The sequence below is a fragment of the Papio anubis genome, chromosome 15 (assembly GCF_008728515.1).
Source record: "Papio anubis isolate 15944 chromosome 15, Panubis1.0, whole genome shotgun sequence".
In the NCBI taxonomy this organism is placed as follows: Eukaryota; Metazoa; Chordata; class Mammalia; order Primates; family Cercopithecidae; genus Papio; species Papio anubis.
Window position 1 is genome coordinate 72,940,309 of NC_044990.1, and position 21,843 is coordinate 72,962,151.

Consider the following 21,843-nt stretch of genomic DNA (forward strand, 5'->3'; position numbering starts at 1 on the left):
ATTGGGACCTGCTGCCCCATGCAGAGGTGGCCCATTCCTGGAGGCAGGGGAGAAAGGGAGGGGTGAAATGGGAAGAGCCCCATTATTCCTCAGCATTGGGAGGCTGGAGATGCCGCCCCATTCTCCTGGGTTCCACGAAGGAGAACAGATGGAATGTCAGGTCTGAGACTTCTCCTCCACACTGCTGCCCCCTGGGTGGGAGGGGAGCTAAGAGATCCAGACAGAGAATGAGAAGGCAGAGGTGGTGAAACGGGTGTAGTGATGCGGCTTGAGATGAATAAAACACAGCCTGTGGAGCTGATGATCCAGGATCACAGAGGTCTGTAAACCTCAACAGTGGACACCAATAACATGGCATTGGGAAGGTAGGGAGGTATTATCTTATATTATTAGGCACCTAGCACACAGCACCTTTCTTGTAGGAAATTGTTATTCAATGGTTGTTATCACTATGAGTATACCATCAGTACTATTATTATTTTAACTTGGAACAAGGACTTATGGAAGAAAAACGAAGGAATTTGCATTTTGCAGGTGGGTGGGGCCTGCAAGCACCTCTGAAATCACACACACTATGTACATATAGCCAGTGAGGAACTGGGCATTTAGGAATACATGTGGCACATGCCTAGTGCTTTTTGATAAGTAAATTAGTGAAAATTTATTAGTGTTTTCTCAATTACCCATAATGACATATTGAAACCTCAAAACAGCCTGATTTGGTGAATATTATTTGTTTGCTCAGGCTGCTGTAACAAAGTGCTACAGACTGGGTGGCTTAGACACCAGGCATTTGTCTTACAGTTGGAGACAGTGTCTCACTTCTAGGCAGCTGGAAGTCCAACACCAAGATGTCAGTGGGGCTGGTTCCTTCTAAGCACTGTGAGGGAACATCTGTTCCAGATCTCACTCCTACCTTCTCGGGCCTTGCTGACAATCTTTGGCATTCCTTGCCTTGTAGATCTCCATCTTTATCCTCATGTAGTGTTCTCCCTGTGTGCAGGTGCCTATGTCCAAATTTTCCCTTTTTATAGGGACACCACTCACTCTAGATTAGGGACCTACCCTACTCCAGTGTGACACTTTATGTTAATAAACTATAGCTGCAACTATCCTATTTCCAAACAAGGTGACATTCTGAGTCATTAGCTATTAGGACTTTGACATATGAATTTTGCAGGTGACAATTCAACCCCTAACAGTATTATCCTGTTTTATAGATGGGGAATAAAAGGCACAAAAGTGTTAAGTGACTTGCCTAAGGGCACACAGCTAATCTATGGTAGAGTAAGAATTTGAACCCAGGAAGTCTGGTTCTAAAGTGAGAGTTCTTAATCCACATACTCTACTTCCTCTACACCAGCACTCCCCAACCTTTTTGGCACCAGGGACTGGTTTTCAGGAAGACAATTTTTGTGGACCAGGGGGCGGTGGATGGGAAGGGAGATGGTTTTAGGATGAAACTGTTCCACCTTGGATCATCAGGCATTAGTTAGATTCTCATAAGGAGCGTGCAACCTAGAGCCCTCTCAGGTGCAGTTCATGATAGGGTTTGCACTCATGAGAATCGACTGCTGCTGATCTGACAGGAGGTGGAGCTCAAGCGATAATGCTCGATTGCCTACCATTCCCCTGCTGTGCAGCCCAGTTCCTAAGAGGCCACAGACCAGTATGGGCCCGTGGCCTGCTTGACACCACCACACTGTAGTACAACCTTCAGGACCACCTAGAATAAGAAAAATTGATTTTGAAGGTATATTCTCAAATCTTAACAATGCAGAAAGAGTATAGTTTGACCTGTGAGTCCTAAACCAATCATGAACTTTTAGATAGCGCCTGAGTTCAAGTCAGGGATCAAATTGTGATGATAGAAAGAGACAAGAGACTATCAGGACATAAGGAAGATGCAGATGATGCAGATTCAGTGCTGTAAGAGGCAAATAACTCATAGAAAGCATCAGAATTCACCAAGGGAAAAATGTAAATAATAAAGGAGAAGACAAGATTCTAAGGCAATTAATAATCTGGAGAGATTAAAAAAAAAGGAGGGGGGAGAAATAATAAGGAGTAATTGAAATTGTAGCTCTCAGGAGGGCTATAAAACGTACAATAAATGTTCTAGTAAGGCTGCACACAGTGGCTCATGCTTGTAATCCCAGCACGTTGGGAAGCTGAGGCAAGAGGATCACGTGAGAGGCCAGGAGTTTGAGACCAGCCCCGGCAACACAGTGAGACCCCAATTCTACAAAAATTTAAAAATTAGCTAGGCATGGTAGTGTGTGCCTGTGGTCCCGGCTACTTGAGGCTGACACGGGAGGATCACTTGAGCCCTGGAAGTCAAGGCTGCAGTGAGCTGTGATTGTACCACCGCACTCCAGCCTGAGTGATAGAGCGAGATACTATCTCAACAACAATAACAACAACAAAACAAAGCTCTAGTAAGAACAATATACAGAGCATCCAAATTATAGAATGTAATTTTTTTTGAAAAGACTGGTATGCACTGAGAAAACGCACAGAATCCAATGAACAAAATGCTGCAAGCAATAACATATCTGCAACCTAAAAACAGAAGTAGTACAATCTACGGAATAAGTAGTTTTGTTAAAATTGTGGGCATTATTCCTCAATAAGATATGTTGAATTGCTCTTGAGAAACTAATTGTATCTTTGTTAAATACAAGTTAAAAATGAGCTCAGTTTATATCTCTGTAAAAGGTCAAATGTCATTTGCGGGTAGGAAGCAGAAGCAGAAGTTAAGTAAAGTGTATCATTGGGCCGGACATGGTGGTCTATGCCTATAATCCCAGCACTTTGTGAGACCAAGGTGGGAGGATACCTGAGGTCAGGAGTTCGAGACCAGCCTAGCCAATATGGTGAAACCCCATTTCTACTAAAAATACAAAATATTAGATGGGCGTGGTGGTGTGCACATGTGATCCCAGCTATTCGGGAGGCTGAGGCAGGAGAATCACTTAAACTCAGGAGGCGGAGGCTGCAATGAGCCAAGATGGCGCAACTGCACTCCAGCCTGGATGACAGAGAGAGACGCCATCTCAAAAAATAAACAAACAATAAATAAATTTGTATCATTGGTGCCTTTCATCTGCTCGAGGGCTACATGGCTATGTTTTGGTATTAGAAATTGAGTACTTCAGAAATGAGGTTCCAAATTTTGGCATATAAACCTATCCTATCTTGTTCCAACAAAATGAGGATAGGTACAGAAAATGAAAAAAAAAAAAAAAAGTAAATTTCAAAGTAGAGCCCATATTGAAAAAAAAATTGTGATTACATGGGCTTTCAAGGTAAAGATTTTTAATGTAACCCATGCAGAAGAAAATAATCAACCAAAAAATATTGTACCTGTAGGATATAGAAAATAAAATACAAGAAAGTGTGCATTCTTTTTTCAAGACCATTGGAGGATAAAGTTACTATCACAGGGCCTTAGCTTAAATGACTATAAATTCGGATTCCCACCACATAGATGAAATAAGAAAAGTGTCTGCATCTGGAGAAAGGAACCATGGAAATATGAAGCCGGCTGGGGGAAAGATGTGTGTACATCATTGAAGACCAGCACACTGTAGTTTTCACCACTTGAGTTCATGTGTTACTGCCCAGAAGGCATCCTTTGTCATCAGACTGGATCCTACTGTGGTGACATGCTATTGCTCTGGTCCTCTGAGAGTCAGAACTAAGTGACAATTCAAATGTGATCACTTAAAAGCCACATGACAGATATAAGCACACATAGGTCCATATGGGAACTCTAATTAAAACTTAAAGTAGAAGGCATACATTAAAAAGTTGGTTTGGAATTTTTAAATGAGAGAATTCCTAATGGCAACTCCTAAAAAACATATTTCATCATGCTTGTTATTTTAGGGAAATATCTATTCTTGTCTTGTTCTACCAAAAATTTGAAAACAAATATAATTGGGATGTTGGTTTCACATTGCCCTAACTAGGCCATATGTAATAGGCATGAAATAGTTAAACAACACTATTTAATTAACTAAGCTCTGCCACAAGGAGGAGGGTACTACACAGAGAGAATATTTCAGTGACAGACGAGAAACAATCTCCTATGGACTCACTGTGTTCCCCTCCTCCCAACAAATTCATATTTTGAAATCCTAACTCCCAGGGTGATGGTAATAGGAAATGGGGCCTTTGTGAAATAATTAAGCCATGAGGATGGGGTTCTTATGAATGGAATTAGTGCCCTTACCAAAGAGACCCAGGGAGCTCCTTCTCCCTTTCAACCATTTGAGGACAAGCAAGAAAATGGCCATTATGAGCCAGGAAGAAGTTCCTCACCACACACTGAATCTGCTAGTGCCTTGATCTTCAACTTCTCAGCCTCCAGAACTGTGAGAAATAAATGTTGTTTAGGCCACTCGGTCTCTGGAATTTTTGTTTTGGCAGCCTGAATGGACACAATCATGGAAGGAAAAAAAAACATATTGGAGTAATAATAGCATCTTCCAGGCTGGGCGCAGCAAGGATGGTGCTAAAATTTTCTCTCCCTATATCTCCCTATCCATTCTTTTATAGCACCCTGAGCAGGCAAAACAGAAAGTATTTCTCAGGTATTTTGGAGGAGTTGTATTGGGAACACATCCTCCCACATAGACTTGTATAATAGCCTTGTATACGATATGTGTGTAAAAATGTACACAATATACATTGTATACAAGCTCTAACAGCATGCATACAAAAAAAAAATCAAGAGAATTAGAAATGCCAATTCTAAACCCTTTAGGAAAAAAAGCTTGTTCTTCAAGAATTGAACTCTGAATAGATGCAGAGGACTACAGGAAGATTCTGCTAACTCAACTTTAAAAGAAGTGACCAGCTCCACATGCATATAAGCTGACACTACAGGTTGGAGAAACAGAACCAAGGTGATGCTAGAAGAGATTCTAGATAGAGACTAAGCTACCTCTCAGGCCATTCTTGGCTACCTAATCATGAAAACTCTAGGAGAGAGGAACTCAACTCAATGCTAGAACTATATTAGATTTGTATGTAAGTTGTGGTTTGTCATTATATTCATACTTTATCAAGAATGAATTGGATGTAATTCATAGGTTTAGTTCTTCTCAATAGAGTATGCATTTATCCTTATAAAGTCTAGAGTTGAAGAGAACCCATTCAGGTAACATTTACCACCTGTAAGATTAAAGAAAACAAGCCAGCCCCCAGCCTAGCCCATAGAAATCCTGCCACCCTGGGGAACCAGAGAGGGGTCCAGCCACCCTCTCTGATACCTCAGCTCTTACAAAACTCATCAAGATGTTATGCTACTTAGGAGGTAGTAACTGTGTACCTGCTATTTAAAAACTACTATTAAATAAGTAAATGTGACATTTAAAAAGCATAAATACATGCTCACAATAAAAGCAATGACTCTATCATTTCAAAAGCCGTGCAAAATTATTCAGATCTGCCCTTCACCAATTCATGTTAATTCCTATTAATATGACCTAATGGGACTTAATATCCTCAGCTACAATGAATGCAATTGTGAGAAGATTGAGTTAAGAATTGTCTAAACTGACAAAAGGCAAAATGGTAGTTGAAAGATTGAACACGGGGAGATTTTTTAATAGGAAACTTTTCTTATAAATCTCTGCTCAGCCACTTAACTGGTTGGTGTGACCTTGACACATTTCTTAGCCTCTCTAAACTTTATTTTCCCTGTGTTTAAAACAAGAAGAGTAGTTTACTATATACGGATTTGTTCATTTAAGAGGTGGGCTTTGCATGACATCTCACATAGGAGCTGTCACAGAATAGATTTACAATAATAAGACACTGTCCTCACAAAAATGTACAGAACTAAGTGTCAGGTACTGTTCTAGAGGTTGAATATGTTTTCAGTGATCACATTCTTTTCCCATAAACTAATAAAACCTACAAAATACAACTTTACATGACCAGATTATTAGGTTTTCCAGGAAAATAAAATATTAAAAGAGAATGTTGTATTTTGTTACTCACACAGAGAACAAATTACTTTCACTAATTCTGACTTTTTTGGATCTTTAGAGTAATTTTTTTCTTTTTCCAGAAGTCATGATCACAAACAAAAGTTATGAACAGATAGATCACAGAAAAGGAGGTGCAAATTGATTTTTTTTTTTTTTTTTTTTTGAATGTCTGAAAAGATGCTGGACTTCACTTTTTTTAAAAAAAAAAAAAAAAACAGAGTTTTGCTCTTGTCACCCAGGCTGGAGTGCAATGCACGATCTTGGCTCACTGCAACTTCCACCTCCTGGGTTCAAGTGATTCTCCTGCCTCTGCCTCCCAAGTAGCTGGGACTACAGGTGCCCAACACCACACCCGGCTAATTTTTGTATTTTTAGTGGAGACAAGGTTTCACTATGTTGGCCAGGCTGGTCTTGAACTCCTGACCTGAGGTTATCTACCTGCCTTGGCCTCCCAAAGTGCTGGGATTACAGGTGTGAGCTGCTGCGTCTGGCCTGGCCTTCACTTATAAGAAGAGAAATGCAAATTAAAACTTGCTAAAATGCCCTTTTGCCTATCAGGTTGACAAAGATGAAAAAGCGTGATGACACAGGGACAAAGAGCATAATGAGAGGGAATGATGGGGGAACTGTGGCTCTGACACACAGGTGAAACACAGGTATTAAGAGGGAATATTGTCCAACCTTCTAGAGGCAATTCTGTAACATTTATCAAATTTCAAATGCATTTTTTTACCCTTTAAGCCAGGGATTCTATTGTTTACTTAGCTTACATGTTCAAGGACATTTGTTGTAGCATTGTAAAGTAAAAGATTAGAAATCACCTAAATGTCCATCCATAGAAAATAGTTTAAAATCTTAAATTTAAAATTAAAATAATACATTTCAGGATAAATCCATGTAACAGAATACTATACAGCTATACAAAAAAAAGAATAAGAACGCCCTTTGGAACTGAAATGATTTGGAATAAGTTTTTTTTTAAAAAGTGGGGGGAAGGCAAAGGTACACAGGGGTCTATAATATGCTACCATGTGGATAAATATATAAACATATTTGTGTATTTATAAAATATATCTGGAAAATTAGAAAAAAAATGGTATTGTTTGCAGGAAGGTGGTAGTGATAATATGGACTTCATTTTATACATTTTATATTTTGAAACTTCTATGTGCGCTAAGATTTTAAGATGAAAAAATTTAGAAAACCATGCAATGACCTAAAAACTAAATAAATTAAGTGATAATGGGATATCATATGTAATAGGTGCCTTATACAGATGGTCCTCTGTATAAGTAATCCAGACATGATTTAGAGTATACAGAAGGATGTGTGTACCTTATATGCAAATGTTATGCCATTTTATATAAGGGACTTCAGTAGCCACAGATTTTGGTACCCATGGTGGGGTACCAAACTAATGGTACCTAGAACTAATCCCCTCAAGATATTGAGGGATGATTATAATTGCAACTGCATAAAACATATGAGAAGATGAAAAGAAATAAGCAAAAACATTGAGATGGAATTACAGGCATTTAAAAACTTTTTTCACCAACATTTCTGTAATTATAAATAATATAAAAATCATAAAACCACTAAAAATAAAAATTTCACATAAAACAGTGTTATTTTAATTTTTTAAAATATTAGTCTAATTACGATTTTTCTTATTTAAAGTAAAGCAAAATGGATATATCTTTAAATGCTTCACTCTTGGGAAGAAAAAAGCAATGCCCTATTGATATGGCTTGGCTGTGTCCCCACCCAAATCTCATCTTTAATTATAGCTCCCAGAGTTCCCACACGTTGTGGGAGGGACCCACTGGGATGTAACTGAATCATGGGGGTGGGTCTTTCTCATGCTGTTCTCATGACAGTGAATACGTCTCATGAGAACTGATGGTTTTACAAATCAGAGTTTTCCTGCACAAGTTCTCCCTCGTCTGCTACCATGTAAGATGTGCCTTTCGCCTTCCACCATGATCGTGAGGCCTCCCCAGCCACGTGGAACTGTAAGCCCATTAAACCACTTTTTCTCTATAAATTACTCTGCCTCAGGTATGTCTTTATCAGCAGCATGAAAACAGACTGATACACCTATCCTTTTTTTACATTTCAACTAAACTCACTCTAACACAGAATTGTTTATACCTGTAATTGTGAGCTTTTGATTTCACTAACTTTGTTGTAGCCTAGAACAGCAGACTCAGAAAGGCTCTTACAGGGTTAACTTAGGGTAGTCCATCAGCTATGTGTGCTTTAGAAATTCATTTTCTCCTGCTGCATATTTCTAAATTAATGAACCTATTTTACACACTGATGAGTAATAAGACTATTGTATGTTGTATTCCATTTAGAATGTCAATGTACAAGGTGGAAAACAGGCATGAGCTGTTTAGTATTTATCATGGAACCTATGGACCCCCCCAGTCAATGAGGAATTGAAGGAACTTAGAACTCACCAAATATACTTTCTAAAAGGATAACATCCAAGTATACTCTTAAGAATAGTATCTTTAGGAATTGGAAGGAAATTACCACTATGTAACATAGTTTCTTTCTTGGCATTTAAATAACTTTAAGTCTGTTGGTTTCCTTTTTTTTTTTTTTTTTTGCTTTTCTGGATTATATCTAAATTTAATATTGAAGACAGCACTTAGCATTTCTCTGGCCTAATCTTATTTTCCATGATAAATGTGTGCATTTGCCTCAATTACCTTAAGAATTACTAGAGATTGCTTTGGAGTTTTTCCTGCACTTTAATGTTCTGCCTTCTTTTCTCATTATTGTGATCACATACAATTTTGTAGCTCTATTGCTTGAAGAGATTTCACAAAAAATAATTTTAATAAATGTCATGTGCAATATATTTGCATGAATTGCCTCGTGAATTTGAAATTCCAGAAGCTATAACTCTGTTAACTGAAATGCTTTAACCTGGATCTCAATATGTGAAAAATCATTTAAAGCTGAATTGGCTTCAGCATAAAACTCTTTGAAAATAGCCTGAAGTAACTGTGAGTTCTGGAACTAGTGCCAAAACATTATTCATTCTATGCCTTTAACGAAAGGCTGTGGCTTTTTGCTTATTTGTATATTACACATACTACTAAAGAAAATAAAATTTTAACATTAAGTACATTAAAAGCAACAAAGACAAAGATGATTAAATGTCTTATATCTCTGAACCATGTTAAGTCACGGGATTTCTCATCCATTAAGTTACAATGTGAGCTTCCACCCTAAAGCAGAAGGAGAAATATGACTAAAGGGATATCCCTACTACAGGCCAGCTATGGTGGCTCACCCAGTGCTTTAGGAGGCCAAGGTGGGAGGATTGCTTGAGGCTAGGAGTTCTGAGACCAGCCTAGGCAACATAGTAAGACCTCATCTCTACAAAAATAAAAAGTAAAAAAAAAAAAAAAAAAGCTGGGCATGGTGGTACGTGGCTATAGTCCTAGCTTCTTGGGAGGCTGAGGCAGGAGGATCACTTGAGCCCAGAAGTTCGAGGCTCCAGTGAGCTATGATCAGGCCACTGCATTTCAGCCTGGCAACAGAGAGAGACTGTCTCTTAAAAAGAGAGAGAGAGAGAGGGAGGGAGAGAGAGATTCCTACTATCCTTACTACAAACTAATACAAAGAAGAGCAGTGAATCCTTTACACCACAGGTTGATAAATTAAAGCCTGAAGGCCTAACAGAGCCTACAACCTATTTTTGTAAATAAAGTTTCATTGCAACACCACATTCATTTGTTTATGCATGATCTATGGCTGATTTCATGCTACAGGGGCAGAATTCAGTAGTTACAACAGAGAACATCTGGCTCCAAAGCCCAAAATATTTGCTATCTGGCTATTTACAGAAAAATGTTGCCAATTTCCATCCACTTAGTGGGCTTGTTCAAAAGAAGGAGATAAGGTTTAGCAATCCTGGAGACTTGGGATGCAGAAAATCAAATTACTAGCATCACTTTTAATAGGAGAGAAAGAGTTGGGGTATAATCCTTAATTTATCAGAGGATTCTGCTGTTCTACTTATAACATATTGGAGTATTGGATAAGGAGTACTGTGACATTTTTCCTTATGAATATGAATTGTGTGTATAAATTGTACAGTTGACAATGTATGCTTTAATAAATACTTAGAGACGTATAGTATAGATAAATAGATGTACGGATGTATGGCTGAGAAAGCAGACACCAGAAATGCTTGGCATAAGCTATGGCTGAGACGATAGCCAGAAAATAATGATCTGAACCATCAAGTTAGAATCATCGAACAAGGCGGGCATTCTAGAGAAAAGCAAAGATCGCTGTGGCGGCATCACAGATAATCCCCCATCTTGTTAAATAAGCCCCCACCTTGTTAGACCATTAATTCAGACTTCTGACAACCCTTTCATTTATTGCTACTATGCAAATATGAGGAAAGAAACATTTTTTCAAAGGAAAGAACAACTCTACCAACTAATTCCGTCTCAAGATTTCTTGAAGCTCACCTGACTATGCTTTAACCTCTCTAGGAGCCCCAGAAAGCTACTTCACACCCATCAGGCAAGCTTAGAGTCACTGAAAGCTATACCTTCACTCTCCCTCTTCATAGCTCCTCTTTTTGTACCTGGGTTGAGTAACAATAATAATCACCTGTGAAATACTTCTGACGTTGTGCTTATTAGTAAAACGTCTTAGGGCATGACTGTCTGCTTTGGAGAACAAGATAAGAAATCTTAATTAAGGTTTGAAAATCTAAACCTAACATATGGTTCTCTAATTCTGACCATTATAAAGCATGTTATTATTTTTATGATAACATTTGTATTGTACTTGACAGGCTCTAGACCGGTTTCCTATTGTCCTAATCTACTAAGAGTCACTTCACTGAGGACATTTTCACCGCCAGATCGGGTCGAGACCCACACGTTGCAGAGTGGGAAGCAGAAGCTCCATGTGGTTCAATTACATTCCCAAGATTGCCCTGGTCTGTATCAAGTAAAACTGATTGACTTGTAATCAGTCATGAAGCCTCCCAAAAGTCTAGAAAAACAAACTTCCAGCTGGGCGTGGTGGCTCACGCCTATAATCTCAGCACTTTGAGAGGCCGAGGCCAGAGGATCACTTGAGGTCAGGAGTTCAAGACCAGCCTGGCTAACATGGTGAAACCTTGTCTCTACTCAGAATACATAAACTAGCCAGGTGCAGTGGCACGTGCCTGTAATGCTAGCTACTCAGGAGGCTGAGGCAGGAGAATCACTTGAACCCAGGAGGCGGAGGTTGCAGTGGGCCAAAATCGCACCACTGCATTCCAGCCTGGGCAACAGAGACTCCATCTCAAAAAGAAAAAAAAAAGAAAAACAAACTTCTATAAACTGATGGTTTGACGATGCATTATAAATGCTATATACAGACTGAATTGTGTTCCCCCAAAATCCATATGTTGAAGCCCTAACCTACAATGTGACTGTATTTGGAGATAGAGCCTAGAAAGAGGTCATTAAGGTTTAATGAGGTCAGAACAGTAGGGCCCTGGATTAGTATTATCGTAAAAAGAGGCATCAGAGAGTTTATGCTCCCTCTCCCACCACTATGTGAGGACGCAGCTAGAAGGCTCAGGAAGAGCGTCTTCACCAGGAACCAAATCAGCTGGCACCTCGGTCTCAGACCTCCTGGCCTCTAGAACTGTGGGATATAAATTTCTGTTGCTTAAGCCATCCACTCTGTGGTCTTTCGTTATGGCAGCCTGAGCAGACTAAGACACATTGCTAAGATTAACATTAAGGCAAGGAAAATTCTGGAAAAAAAAACCAGAGAGTCTCTGGATTCCATACAATCTAACTGAATAACAATATAAACTCAAAATACTTGCAAAATAAGAAAGGAGAAGAGGTGAAATTTCTTCTTGGAATTGCTCCAAAACTATCTATTCAAGACATGCAACTCAGAAGACACACAGACAGGGTTAAAATAGACGATGGTGAGTTTAGTATCTGTAAAGCAGAAGCACTGTTAGGGATTGGCTACCGAAACAAGAATGTTTATGTTGTCTAAATCTCTTACGACAACTTGAGTGACCTGTACTTAGAAAAGCAGTCCCTGACATTCAAGAGCTGGCCTGGCACTATCCACGAGGCCTTGATGTCCCCCTATCAGACATTAACAATTTCATAGAATATCGACAGCAGACAAGGCCACTCTGAATATATTATATTTTGAGTTTATATTGTTATTCAGACTGTATGGTATCCAAAGACTCTCTGTTTTTTTTCCAGATTTTTCCTTGCCTTAATGTTAATCTTAGCAACGTGTCTTAGTCTGCTCAAGCTGCCATAATGAAAGACCACAGATTGGATGGCTTAAGCAACAAAAATTTATATGCCACAGTTGTAGAGACCAGGAGGTCTGAGACCAAGGTGCCAGCTGATTTGGTTCCTGGTGAAGATGCTCTTCCTGAGCCTTCTAGCTGTGTCCTCACATAGTAACCATGACGGATCAGGACAAAAACAAGAAAACCCCATAATGTCTGAGCACAGACAAATTATGAACATTGTCCAAGACACAAGAGGCATGACATCCCCTTTCCCAGCTAATGTGAGCATATGCTGCTGTTTTACCAACTATGGCTTTAACCTCAGTCTAGTCTGCCCCATATACACATATAATTACTCTAACAAGACACCCAATCATCGAATCAGGAAGCTTACCCCTGCTTCCTGACAACATCCGATTCAGAGCAGGGCTTCCAAAAGTCCTCCCCAAACCACCTGGCACAAGCCCAAATCCTTTCTATCTTTTCCAGCACCCACTGGCTGAGACTCTCCACAGTCCTCCGTTCTCTCCCTGCAAGGAGTAACAGACCAATGTATTCAACTACACTGTGTTCCTAGAGGTCACAGACTGGAGAGCATTGACTAGGGCAGCTGAACAGTGTGGTCCTGACTCGTTCTTCCTCATTTTGTTTGTCTTAGAAAAGTTCACCAGGGGATGAACATATTCTAAAAACTAAAGGCTCGGCCCGGTGGCTCATACCTGTAATCCCAGCACTTTGGGAGGCTGAGGCAGGCAGATCAGGAGGTCAGGAGTTCGAGACCAGCCTGGCCAATATGGTGAAACCTTGTCTCCAGTAAATATACAAAAATTAACCAGGCATGGTAGCGTGCACCTGTAGTCCCAACTACTTGGGAGGCTGAGGCAGAAGAATCACTTGAACCCGGGAGGCAGAGGTTGCAGTGAGCTGAGATAGCACCGCTGCACTCCAGCCTGGGCAATGGAGCAAGATTCCGTCTCAAAAAACAAACAAAAACACTAAAAAAGTTCAGAAATGTAAAATTTACAATGTTATTGTCAAGTTTTATTCAGTTTGTTTTTGTTTTTGAAACAGGGTCTCACCCTGTTGCCCAGGCTGGGGTGCAGTGGCACGATCATGACTCACTGCAGCCTCAACCTCCCAGGCTCAAGTGATCCTCCCACCACAGCCTCCCAAGTAGCTGGGACCACAGGTGCATGCTACCATGTCCAGCTAATTTATAAAGTTTTTTGGTAGAGAAAAGGTCTCACAATGTTGCCCAGGCTGGTCTCGAACTCCTCAGCCTCCCAAGGTACTGAGATTACAGTCATGAGCCACCATGCCTGGCAGTTTTCTTCTTTTGTTTTAAAGTGAGACAGAAATTAACTGATATACCAAAGGAGTTCATCACACTGAAATTTAAACAATGGTGAGGCTCCCGCACAGTCAACAGCAATCCTGTTTACTGTCTGTATTATTACACGTCAGAGGCATGAATCGATTAACAAATTAAATTGCCTCAAATGTGAGTTTTTGTATTAATGCCGTCAATGAAGGCATTTGTCATTTTTTGCTTATAATAGCCAGGAAAGGGGATGTCATGCATCTTGTGACTTGGACAATGTTCGTAATTTGTCTGTGCTCAGACACGGTTATGGAGTTGTCTTATTTTTGTCCTGATCCATCATGGGCACAGAGTGGCCTTGTCTGCCATCGATGTTCTACGAGATTGTTTATGTCCAACGGGGGACATCAACACCTGGTTGATAGCACCAGGCCAGCTCTTGGATATCAGGGGCTGCTTTTCTTCTTTCTCAAGTAAAGCTCACTCAAGTTGGCATAGGAGGTTTAAATGTCCAGCATGCCCTCTCCATTCTCCTCCCCTTTTCTGGCTAATAGAACCTCTCTTTCCTACAGGTAACACATTGAAGGTGGTTTGTGTGGACTAATGGACCTCAACAACACTCATTTAGCCAATGAAAAATCATTGATTATTATGCTAACTTATGAATTCACCAGTGGAATTATAAACTCTTGTCTAAGATCATCCAAAACTGAACCATCCCTGAAGCATGGGTTCTGAGTAGGGCCTTCAAATGCCACCTAACCATCTCTATGGTATAGATGGAAATTAATTTACATTTGCACACACCACGTTGTTCAGCAGAGAATAAAACACCGCCAAATCTTAATTGTATGGAGAAAAGTAAATCTGACATGTTATCTAGAAACTTTTCATGCATTCTGAGTCTTCGACATACCACAAAAATGGGATCATTGGCAGCTGAATGTGGCAAAGCATTTGTCCCGTTCAAGAAGGAATGAACCAAATTATGAAGGCTCATCACTTGAGAATCCAGAGTCCCATCGGCTTTATCAAACCCTTCCAAGGCATTCCTGGGAGAAACAAGTACATCAGTGACAACAGACAAAGACTGATAAAGGTATCTTTTTTGTCGTTTTCAGCCTAGATGATAGTTTTCTAATTTGAGATTGGGTAGGTGTATGGGAAGCTCTGTCATAACAAATTCACCAAGAATTAGCCCCAAACTTTAACGATAATCCTCTGTAAGGGGAGAGAACTCCTAAACAATGCTATTTCTGAATTATATCTCTTTTGTGTACTGTGTGACAACCTTCATACCTGTCTCTCATACCTTTGGAGAGCAGGTTCTGTGTTTTCTTCAGATATTTATTGCCAGGGTTCAGTACCATGCCCAGCACATGATTGCGATCAATATTTTATTTAACATTTAATCTGATATTTATATTTCTCAACCAAATAGACCTTCAGCTTGACTGAAGGTCCAGCTACTCAGTAGGCTGAGGTAGGAGGATCACTTGAGCCCAGGAGTTTGAGGTTACAGTTAGCCATGATTGTGCCACTGCACTCTACCCTGGGTGACACAGCAAGACCCTGGCTCTACAAAAAAGAAAAAAAAAATTCTACCACCATAAAAAGACTTTAAGAATTATAAGAAATACATTTATAAATAAGATTTTAAACAAAGATGGGTCCAAAAAGGGGGTGGTAGATAGATGAAAGATCTTCTCCAAAACTGGATTCTCTCTGTTTCTTAACTGTGTTTAAAGAAGACAACTTGTATGGGACCAGGGCAGGGTAGGCTGAACTCACATGTAGAGGTTCTGCTAAGTGTAGCATGGCTCAGAGTCTGTTGGGGTTGGACACAACCTTCAGAGTAATTCAAAGGTGGGGGAAGGATAACATTTAAGGCTGTTTTGAAAAGGAGGATGAATTAATTTTTCATTGTGACAAAAGTGCTATTAAAATAGATTGCATTTCCTATATGTTTGAGTTAGGGGAGTTGTTCTCAAAATGCAGTGCTCAGAACACCTTAACTAGCATTGTTTGGGATTTGCTTAGAAATGCAAATTGCTAAGACATAGCCTACACCTACTGAATCAGAAACTCTGGGAGCAGGGCATGAAATGTGTTTTTCTTTAGTGATTTTGAGATGTGCTTAAATTCTGGGCCCGCCTCTACAGGTACATACCACCACACCTGGCTGCTTTTTAATTTTTTGTAGAGACAAGGTCTTGCTGTGTTGCCCAGGTGGTCTCAAACTCCTGGACTCAAGCAGTCCTCCCTCATTGGTCTCCCAAAGCAGTAGGATTACAGGCATGAGCACCATGCCCAACGTGTGGTGGAAGATTAATAGTGGTCTTTAAATGTTAAGTATTGTAATGTCATTGCTGTGCTATGATTTGAGTTGAATTTAGTCTGCGATACTCCTCTGAGATCTCAGACCCCACTATTAAGGTGTATGGCTGATAAATTTCTAATATCAACATTTTAAAAACTAAGAAAGAAAAGAGAAAGAGTATGGGCATCGAGAAAACACTATATTTAATGAAATACCCTGGTTCCGAAGACTGGACCTATTGATGTACAGCAATTAGAAATACAAAAGGTGGTTTTCAACAGCTAAGTTAGAACGCATTAAAACCACATTGTCAGTCATAGTAGATGGGTAAAGACTTTCCTCACACCAATCCCTTGCTAACTTCTCTTACTAAGCCTCTCTTCATCACTTAGCTTCATAGTCAACCCCCAAAACCTGGGTTTCCTTCCAGTTCATCACAACCAGATGCATGAAAACCTGTACTGTACACGCAGGTCCAGCCGCGCTCAGAGCACCCACCTGAAACTGAAGGTAGAGTTCTGGAAGAAGGGAGGATTGTCAAACTTCCGGAGAGACAGGCAATCTCGTATGTTTTTGAAGGTTGGCAATTTCACACTATTTCTTCCCATTTGATTTCTTCTCAGCAAACCTTCATAGGTTCCATTGCACAAGGTGACCCGGTGGTTGTAGTCATCCAAGCTAAGATTTGTAATAAGATTTAAAATAATATGTCTTGGCTGGGTGCGACGGCTCACGTCTGTAATCCTAGTTCTTTGGGAGGCTAAAGCAGGTGGATCCCGTGAGGCCAGGAGTTCGAGACCAATTTGGTCAATATGGCAAAGCCTCGACTCTACTAAAAATACAAAAATTAGCTGGGCGTGGTAGCGTGTGCCTGTTGCCCCAACTACTCAGGAGGCTGAGGCAGGAGAATCGCTTGAACCCAGGAGACGGAGGCTGCAGTAGCAGAGATCATGTCACTGCCCTCCAGCCTTGGTGACAGAGTGAGACCCTGTCTGAAGAAGAAAAACAAAACGAAACCAAAAACAAAAAGTAATATGTCTTAACTTGTGGATGGTATTATAAATTTGTGCCAAGAAAACCAATCAGGGGCACAATCATGGTAAAATTTTATTACAATTACTTTACCAGAGTTAACAATATGTGGTAAAAAGTACTATACCTGAAAGCCATTATGGGTTGAGAAATTCCAAAAACGGAGATGCACAAAATATGGACATGGGTATAAATATGAATAATCATTACCATTCTGTTGGAAAGACAGTGAAGGGTTTACAAGGCAAAATGACTCCTATTGTGTGCATTTGAATCTTCAGTAACTGAAGGGAGAATAGGATGGTTCATATTATGTTGAGCTAAGCTAGTTTTGGCAGATGTGACATGTAAAGTTACGAAAGTATTTTAGGCAAATTGAAGGCAAACAGGGGAGGTCAGAGTAAAAGCAGATGAAAGTACACAAAGGGGAGACACTAGAAGAAACGTTGTGTTGGAAAATGTTCCAAGGTAGTAGAGTATCAATAGTTATGTGCTCGGCACGGACTGAGAAGGTCCCATGTCCATAAGACATTATATCCTACATGCCTGCTGTGGCCTGGATTCCACCATCAGAATAGTGTTTCTTTCTATTTATTTTTTTCTTTTTTTATTTAGAGATAGGGTCTCACTCTGTTGTACAGGCTAGAGTGCAGTGGCACTATCACAGCTGACTGCAGCCTTGAACTCCTGGGATCAAGCAATCCCCCCGCCTCAGCCTTCCTAGTAGCTGGGACTACAGGTGCACATCACCACAACTGGCCCATTTTTGTGTTTTATTTTTGTTTTTTTGAGACGGCGTCTCACTCTGTAGCCCAGGCTGGAGTGCAATGGCGCACTGCAACCTCCGCCTCCTGAGTTCAAGCAATTCTCCTGCCTCAGCCTCCTGAGTAGCTGGGACTACAGGCTCATACCACCATGCCCAGCTAATTTATGTATTTTAAGTAGAGACAGGGTTTCACCATGTTGGTCAGGCTGGTCTCAAACTCCTGACCTCAGATGTTCCTCCCGCCTCAGCCTCCCAAAGTGCTGAGATTATAGGCGTGAGCCACCGTGCCCAGATGGGCTAACTTTTTAAACTTTTTGTAGAGGCAGGGTTTCACTACATTGCCCAGGCTTGTCTCGAAGTCTTGGCCTCAAGCAATCCTCACACCTTGGTCTCCCAAAGGGCAGACCATTATTTCACTGGTAGAGATAAAAATTTAAAGATGTTATTGTGAGGGTTTTCATGATTAGGGGTAGGACTGAGTATGTGAGAACAGAATCAGCACATCCACAGGAATGAAAGAGGCCAGGACCTAAACCCTAAGCTAAGAAAGGTCTCCAAGGGCTCCCGGGCAGCAGTTCCCAAAGTGGATTCCAATGGGATGCCCCGTGAAGTAAGAGCTCCAGGGTCAGGTAAGGTTAGGCTCCTCTTGAAAAAGCATAACACATTTATCTATGGAAGGCTTGAAGACATTCTAAAAATTTAAAAACCTTTTAAACTCAGCCTTCTGTAAATTTGCTTGATGACAGAAATCTCTGTTCACGTACCATCCTCTACTATCCCAAGGTACAGTGGGAAATAGCGCTTGATGGAATTAAGCTCAGTCACGGAAAGAGCACTGATGATGTCCCTTCTCGTGGAGCACTGTTCTGAGCACCGGAGGAGAAGCACAGGATGTGGAAGACGAAGTCCCTGCTAGCTGGGCATGGGCCCCTCAAAACGCATACCTGCCCAGGCTCAGGGTGTTGGCAGTGAAGCCTGGGGGCAGGGGAAGCCTGAGCTCTGTGCCCTGGAGCAGTCTAAGGACCTGGGAGGAAAGTAGAGCAGTGGGGTTTAAAACACAGGGATTCTGAAGCCAGACGTGGTGGCTCAGGCCTGTAATCCCAGCACTTTGGGAGGCTGAGGCGGGCGGATCATGAGGTCAGGTGATCGAGACCATCCTGGCCAACATGGTGAAACCCCATCTCTACTAAAAATACAAATATTAGCCAGGCGTCGTGGCACAAATCTGTAATCCCAGCTACTCAGGAGGCTGAGGCAGGAGAATCGAGTCAGAGGTTGCAGTGAGCCGAGATCACACCACTGCACTCCAGCCTGGTGACAGAGTAAGACCCCATTTCAAAATAAAGAGGCGCAGGGGGAGGGGGACATGGATTTTGGAGGGAAAAAATGAATAAAGGAAGGTGAGGAGCCTCTTGGGAAATTTTTTGCTGAAATGTGTTCCAGGACAGAGAAACAAATTCAAGGAGTCTTTGAGGACAGAACTCTTCATGGGCTGCAGGCCAGGCCACTGACCTGTGTGTGAAGTCTTTAGCATGTCAGAGACCATCCTTCCCTGGCTGTCCCCAAGCCCCTGTCCTCCTCAACTCACCAGCATCCCATGGCTCAGCCATATCAGGCTGTTTCCAGAGAATTATCTAACTTCACGCACGATGTTCCCTCTACCAAGGACCCACCCACTGCCCTCCCACACTCCCCCACCTCCTCTACACCTGACTAAGGCCTGTGCCCCTTCCCTTCTCAGAACCACCATCTCTGCCTCTTTGGGACTTGCCCAGACTCTCTTCTTGTCTTTGTGTATACATCTGTTACAGTGCTTCTCACACTCAATTGTAATTTACTTACAAGAAATCTATCTTTATTAATACAAGACAATATTCAAAAGGGAGATTTTATTTCACTCATCTTTGTATTCTCGGCAGTAACTACATCACGTAGGATACGGTGGTGCTTAGCAAATGTTGACTGAATGCAAGAACTACTCTTAATTTGATTAGGTTGGTGTAAAAGTAATTGCAGTTTTTGCTGTTACTTCTAAAGGCAAAAACCGCAATTACATTTGCACTAACCTGATAAAACAAACCTGATTTCAAAATGAATGACCACTAAGCATAATCAATTCACAAATGTGATTTTGATATATCTATTCTTTTAATTAAAGAGCTTAGAATTTTTGAAATCCCACCTCCCATAGGAAAACTGTTTTCAGAAACATGTAAATAGGATACCACATGCCTAAGAAACAGAACTATAAAGTGACTTCTCCATGTCTCAGACATCAGAAGAGACTATCTCTGGACACCATTGCAGGTATAGGAGCCATTACCTATCACAGACAGTTTCCCAGCTGGAGAATCTTGAGTTCTGACTAATCAGAGTCGGATCGTCTGGTCTCGCTGCTCCAAACAGCTGGTCTGTACACACATCACACTCGTTCCTCCCAGTGGCAAAGTTCCAGTAGGGCAAAGCAAAAGACTCATTGCCAATGAGTCGCTAAAAGCAAAGGGCAGGCCTAGTCATTTAATCCATGCCATCAGATACAACAAGAAAGCATACAAGGCAAAGACTGATATGTATCTCAACCAAATGTCTACCAAGACTAAGAGTACCAGATGGATAAATGAATGAAGAAACTGTGACATAAATCAGTGTGTGTATATTATATATACACAAAATACATATTATATATTTTATATATATAATCAGTGTGTGTATATTATATATGTAATATACATATATATACTGTATACAATGGAATATTATTCAGCCTTTTAAAAGGAGATCCTGCCATTTGCAACAACACAGATGAATCTAGAAGACATTATGCCAAGTGAAATAAGCCAGACACAGAAAGGAAAACGCTGTATGATCTCACTTACACGTGGGATCTAAAGAAAAGAAGAAAAAAGAAAAAGAAACAATGAATACATAGAAAGAGAGTTACATAGGCCGGGCGCGGTGGCTCAAGCCTGTAATCCCAGCACTTTGGGAGGCCGAGACGGGCGGATCACGAGGTCAGGCGATCGAGACCATCCTGGCGAACAAGGTGAAACCCCGTCTCTACTAAAAATACAAAAAAAAAAAACTAGCCGGGCGCGGTGGCGGGCACCTGTAGTCCCAGCTACACGGGAGGCTGAGGCAGGAGAATGGCGGGAACCCGGGGGGCGGAGCTTGCAGTGAGCTGAGATCGCGCCACTGCACTCCAGCCTGGGCGACAGAGCGAGACTTTGTCTCAAAAAAAAAAAAAAAAAAAAAAAAGAAAGAGAGTTACATAGTAGTTACAAGGGACTGGGAGAAATGGGAAGACGTAGACTGAAAGGTGCAAAGTTGCAGTTATGTAGGATAAATAAGTCTAGAGGTCTGAGACTATAGTTAAGGTTGTATTGTGTACTGGTAATTTGCCAAGAGAGTAGACCTTAGGTACTCTTACCACACACACACAAAAAGAGATATCTCTATGTGATGCTGGGTATGTTAACTTGCTTTAGTGCACTAATCACTTACCTTATATGAACATCAAGATAAGTATATCAAAACCCACATTGTATGGCTTAAATATATACAATAAATTTTTTAAAAAAAAATAAAAGTACTAAATGCATAGTTTTGACCTACCTGGAGATCTCTTTCCAGACACAACAAATGGTACCTGTGCCAGGTAACAAAAGCAGGTCCTTGATGTGAGAAATCTATGGCCTTGTAGGGGCGTCCTGGTCCTGAAACAATTGGGAAACACATTAGAGATGACAGAATAGAATTTTTTAAATGTTAAATCTTACCTAGGCTGTATCTATAGAGCCAATAAGTCCATGATGTTTTATAGTAGTAAGAAAAAAGTCTGTTGTTATTTCTCTCTCCAAAAGCAACAGCAATGCCATGAATTTCAGAAGTAACTAGTACTTTTAGGATAAACCATCCTTTATCTATCAAAAGGTTGATTTCTAGCAGAAATCCAGGAAATTCAGGTGACTTTCAGCCCCTGATACATATTTAATTTGTAAGCAACAATCCATTCAGGTGAAATAAACTATCCAAAAGAATAGATCATTAAGACCTAAATGAAATATATTTGTAAAAGGCATTTGCTAACCTATGCTTCAC

The 21,843-nt window shown here is 40.7% G+C and overlaps 1 protein-coding gene across 3 annotated transcripts in view; it reads right to left on the minus strand.

The window, feature by feature from the left end:
* Positions 1–21,843, minus strand: part of DCT (dopachrome tautomerase) — a 110,895-nt gene that overhangs the window by 6,418 nt on the left and 82,634 nt on the right. For all 3 annotated transcript variants that reach the window (XM_017951349.3, XM_017951353.3, XM_017951350.3), the window contains 4 exons: positions 21,358–21,458; positions 20,069–20,235; positions 16,446–16,625; positions 14,544–14,679 (listed from right to left, as the gene is read on the minus strand). In XM_017951349.3, the coding sequence (XP_017806838.2) occupies positions 14,544–14,679; positions 16,446–16,625; positions 20,069–20,235; positions 21,358–21,458 (584 nt within the window). The remainder of the gene's footprint in view (positions 1–14,543; positions 14,680–16,445; positions 16,626–20,068; positions 20,236–21,357; positions 21,459–21,843) is intronic.